Source organism: Arachis stenosperma, chromosome 2, assembly GCF_014773155.1.
Source record: "Arachis stenosperma cultivar V10309 chromosome 2, arast.V10309.gnm1.PFL2, whole genome shotgun sequence".
Classification (NCBI taxonomy): domain Eukaryota; kingdom Viridiplantae; phylum Streptophyta; class Magnoliopsida; order Fabales; family Fabaceae; genus Arachis; species Arachis stenosperma.
Window position 1 is genome coordinate 113,938,217 of NC_080378.1, and position 4,718 is coordinate 113,942,934.

The following is a 4,718-nucleotide window of genomic DNA, read 5'->3' on the forward strand; positions in this document are numbered from 1 at the left end:
CGGAACGAGAATGGAAATGGCGGAGAGAGAGAAGAGAGAGAGAGAAGGCGCGAATATGGCGCGAGAGTAATGAAGCTTATTGGCAAAGGCTGTGTGGTTTGCTCAGTCAAATATGAAAACATATCACTTTCAGAAACGGAATATAACGGATGCTGGTTCGGTTCGTTTGGTGCGTCAACTGCATTGTGCTCTTTACTCTTTTGCCACCAAATTTCCTCAGCTTCTTACTCAATTTTATACTATTTTCATTTTCTTTCACAATTTTATTGCTTGATTTTCACTACAGTACATAAATATTTACATGTTAACATATACTTTTGTTTACAATTTATGAATTTAACATATTTTGAATGTAAAATTTAAAATAAGCATTTTCGGCTTTATCCTAATATAATAAATAAATAATAATTAATAACTGAATAATTCTTTTGTAATTTGTCAATATAAGACCTGATAATTTGATAAGCTATATAAATATACATTGCTTATATTTTTACTTGTTAGGTAGTTTTTAATAAAATATGATATTGTTGGTTTTAAATTTTTTAATTATAAATTTAATTTTGATATTGTAAACGAATTTTATATGTAAATAATAAATTCAGTTATATATTATCATGTTAGTTAAAACAAGCCTTTTTTTTAACTATGTAAATGATTATTTAAAAAATAAAAATTAAATTCATTAGATAATTGTGCAAAAAAATTAAATACCACAAATTAGTGAAAATCCCAAAATACCCCCTTATTAACCTGCTGCTTAGTTATCAACCCCAATTCGAAAGAGAGGCAAGGGTTAAGGTTTTCCACCCACACTCTGCCATTGTAGCCGCCACTCCTCCACTCTCCGGCCACCAGAAAAATAGGGGCGTTGCCTCTCGCCATCTCAGTCCTCTTCGCATCTTCGCGATCGCCTGAGAAGGTAGCACCTTTGCTATTTTTTACTTTTTTCTGATTTGGTTCGTGAATTTGTTCCTTCACTATTTCACTCCTTGGGTTTGTCTCATGCAGCCTGAAACACCAAGCTTCATATAATTGTTTTTTGGTTAATAAATTGATTTACTAATGCATTTGTTAATAATTCGAACTTCTATTCAAATTTGACTTGCTACAAGCTCATCAATTTCAACCTAGTAACTTTGTTGATTTAGTGTTGTGAATTGAGATAGTACTTTGTTGATGTATTGGAATGTTGCTGTTCGCTCTCTCAATCTATGAACTTACAAACTCTAGGTTTTTTAAATGCTAGAAACTTTGTTAATTCCGTACTGACTTTTGGATTTTAATTTCATCTCCTGGTGAAAACATGTTCTTGACAACCTTGCTTTCTTCTTTTTCAGTCCTGTTTATTCTCACAACTCACACGGGTAGCAGAAGCTATAGCCTTCGAACCCCACTACCGGTTCTCTATCATCTCTTGTGAATTCAAAATCCATTGTAATGAAGAAACACGGCAAAAGTAGAGTGCCACAGCCTCTTGCCGAGACTGAATCTGAGGAGAGTGAGAGGGATGAATCTTCATATTCTTCTTCTGGTTCCTCAGAAGATGTGGGTAACTTCTAAATCTATACATTTGTTCTTTTGTAATGTTTTGGGGAAGATTTGATTATAAAGGTGATAGTAAGTGTCATTGATTTTGATTATTATAGGAAGAAGAGGAGGAGATAAAGAAGGAGCTGGCTGATGTAACGTTCGAGGAGTTGCAGAGAGCACGCTCAAATGGGACACTTTCATTTTTCCAGAAACACAAAGAAGAGAAAAAGCAAAAAAGGGCTAACAAGAATAGGTACTATAATATTATTTGCAATTGTCGGTGTACTTGTTGGAGCTTCGGGGAAAACAGTGACTTAATAATGTAGCTTTAGCTTCATTATTCCCCCAAGATGCTTGGGTCCCCCCCCCCCCCCCCCTCTTTTCTTTCAAAAATGTTGAATTATATCAATCAACTAGCACCCTTACCCGCACACGTTATTGAACTGGGTTATTTTTCTCATCTTCCATATTGCTGTAAGATGAAAAACTTAACAATTTTGTTTCTGAGCATAGCTGACAAAGTGTTGGCTGTACTGATTCTTTTCAAGGCAAAGCAGTTTCAAAGATGCTTTTAACATATTATTAACTGAAGGGGGTAATTTGACTAATATTATTATTTCAAGGACTTTATTTTCATTTATCTTGATAAATTTGCCCGTTCTGCTTCTTCTAAAACACACAAGCCTTGATGTAGCAATCTGGTTAAACATAAGAATGACTGACTCTGTGCTTGTCTAGGCCAATGGAAGCTAGTAGCAAGAAGCCGGTTTCTGTTTTTAGAGAGGTCATCCAAGCTCCTAAGAAGGTGTGAGTTTACTTATTTATTAAGTTTTCAGATTTACTTATAATTTGCTGTTGGTAAGCTACAATGAATTTAAAGATCTTTCAGAATCTGGATATTTTTTGCCGAATTACCTATAATGTCAATGTTGTTCAGGTTGTACGTGATCCACGATTTGAATCTCTCTGTGGAAAGCTTGATTCTGAGGGGTATGTTCATTTCTAGACATGATGACATGCATGCTCTTTCTCTACGGCTTTATATGTGTCCAGTAAAATTGTATTAACATATTACATACGCAATCTTTTTAGCAATCACCATTTTGGCGTTTAGCATTCAAGAACTTGAAGTGCAGTTCCTTGTGTTTGAACTGCAATATTGTGATCACTCATATGATGGAGTCACAATAAGAACTGAGAATAGTTAAAGCAGTGGATATAATAATGCAATTTTCACATTGAAGTCTTGCTTTACGCTTTACATGAGAAAATTTTGTTCCTCCCACTCAAGTTTTATAATGTTTTCGTTTCTTTACTAAATGTGCAAAGTTCTGGTTTACTTCAACGGGAGCATTGTGGCACTAGTAATATATATGTACTTCTACTTGCAGGTTTAGGAAGAGATATAATTTTTTATACGAGAATGATCTTCCTTCTGAAAGACAGGTAGTCTTCCTGATTCTGGTTGTATTGTCTTTTGACTTATTCTATGACTTTCCTCTTATGACATTACCTGGGCATGACAGGCTTTAAAGAAGGAATTGAAAAAATGCAAAAATCCTGAGAAAATCCATGAAATAGAAGAACGTATGTCCTGGATTGTAAGTACTCATTCTAGGAGTTTGTCTTTTGCCTTTTGAAGCATGACATGTAGATTTACTTGATCTCTCATGTACGTTTGTTTTCAGGATAAACAGTTGAGGTCTGGCAATTCAGCCAAGCGTATTGATGCAGAGATTTTGGCTAAACACAAGAAAAAGGAGCGAGAAGCAGCAAAGCAGGGAAAACGTCCATTTTATCTCAAGAAATGTAATGCTTCTCCTTCTTCCTTTCCCTTCTCTCTTTCTCTCCATATGTTGGAAATGAAATTTCTGTTTATGTTGATTTTTTCTGGTTTTCGGAGGTAAGTTAAGGTCCATGCTAATCCCATAATACAGAGTATTTATCTGGAACAGAGAAGTAATTCTGATTCAGTGGATAGACTCTTAAAGTAACCTGAATTCCCTTTCCAGTAGTGCATTAGTGGTGTTAGTGGTAATATTCTTGATAGTGATGATGCTTGCAATTTGTATTAGTTGTGTAACACTGTATCATTTTGTACCATATCTATGTAGTGTGATTTCAAAGCAATCTAATTTATTGTGGCCACCAAATTCAGTTTAATAGCCTTCCTATAAATCCAACTGGGTGTTCAATATTGGCAATAAACTCAAGAATTTTATCAAATAAACAGATAAGATAACTGATATCAAGTTGATGTTCCCCTTTCCTCTTGTATATTGCAGCTGAAATCCGAAAGCAAAGACTTGTTGAGAAGTACGAGGATCTCAAGGTATGTGTAAATGTGTTTCAAAATGTCTCTGTTCTCATTTCTATTATGTCATTATATGATTTTTATTTTTCTCCTAACTAATTACACACTATTTTCAGTCATCTGGTAAACTTGAAGCATTTGTTGAGAAAAGGAGGAGAAGGAATGCTGCAAAGGATCAGAGATACATGCCATATCGTAGATCCGGTGACAATGCAGAATAAGGTTGTTTGCTGTGCTGCAAGATTTACTAACAACTTTCTTTTTTCCCTTTGGGATAAAGTAGGAGCTTTGAATCTTGGTGGAGTAGTGGAGAATTTCGGACTTCAGCCCTTACAAGACCTTGAACATCACAGTCCCATGAAGACTATGGCCTGTGGGAAAAGGTGTTGTCATACTCCATTAGGTCCCTTGTCTTTGTGAATGGTGATTCTCTGATTGCATAGGTTGCTGAGATTCATAGGCTTCAACCAATGAATATGGATGTTAGAGTATGTAACATTTCTTTTCAAAAAACTTAAGAGGTGGGGAGTTTCAGTTTAATTCAAAGATACCCTTTTGACTTTTTGTGCTAATTTTTGTTTTCAATACAAAAGAAGGGTTAGTAGATGAAAGTCTCATTAATTATATTTATGTTTTATGGAACATAAATTTAGTTAATATTAATCGCGTCATAGTTTATGGAGCTTAATAAAGATTACATTCATCTAACAAGGCTTATTGAGGGATCTACCCCAGAAAACTATGATATAAGGGAGGATTTGAACTTGTGATAATTGTCTAAGTGGATTGGTGAGTTAAACACCAGGGACGGACATAAGAATATAGGAGGGCGGGTAGTGGGCTTGCCCCCCTGTCCCCCACCCCCAAAAAT

At 35.1% G+C, this 4,718-nt stretch overlaps 1 protein-coding gene across 1 annotated transcript; it reads left to right on the forward strand.

Moving 5' to 3' along the window:
* The first annotated feature begins 752 nt into the window (after window positions 1-752).
* On the forward strand, window positions 753-4,497 carry LOC130960371 (uncharacterized). Its single transcript, XM_057885750.1, has 10 exons — window positions 753-922; window positions 1,341-1,548; window positions 1,650-1,786; window positions 2,272-2,338; window positions 2,471-2,523; window positions 2,925-2,979; window positions 3,060-3,134; window positions 3,222-3,342; window positions 3,819-3,865; window positions 3,964-4,497. Exons 2-10 carry the CDS (start codon window positions 1,441-1,443, stop codon window positions 4,066-4,068), a joined length of 768 nt encoding a protein of 255 aa, XP_057741733.1. The 5' UTR covers window positions 753-922; window positions 1,341-1,440; the 3' UTR covers window positions 4,069-4,497.
* The last annotated feature ends 221 nt before the right edge of the window (window positions 4,498-4,718 follow it).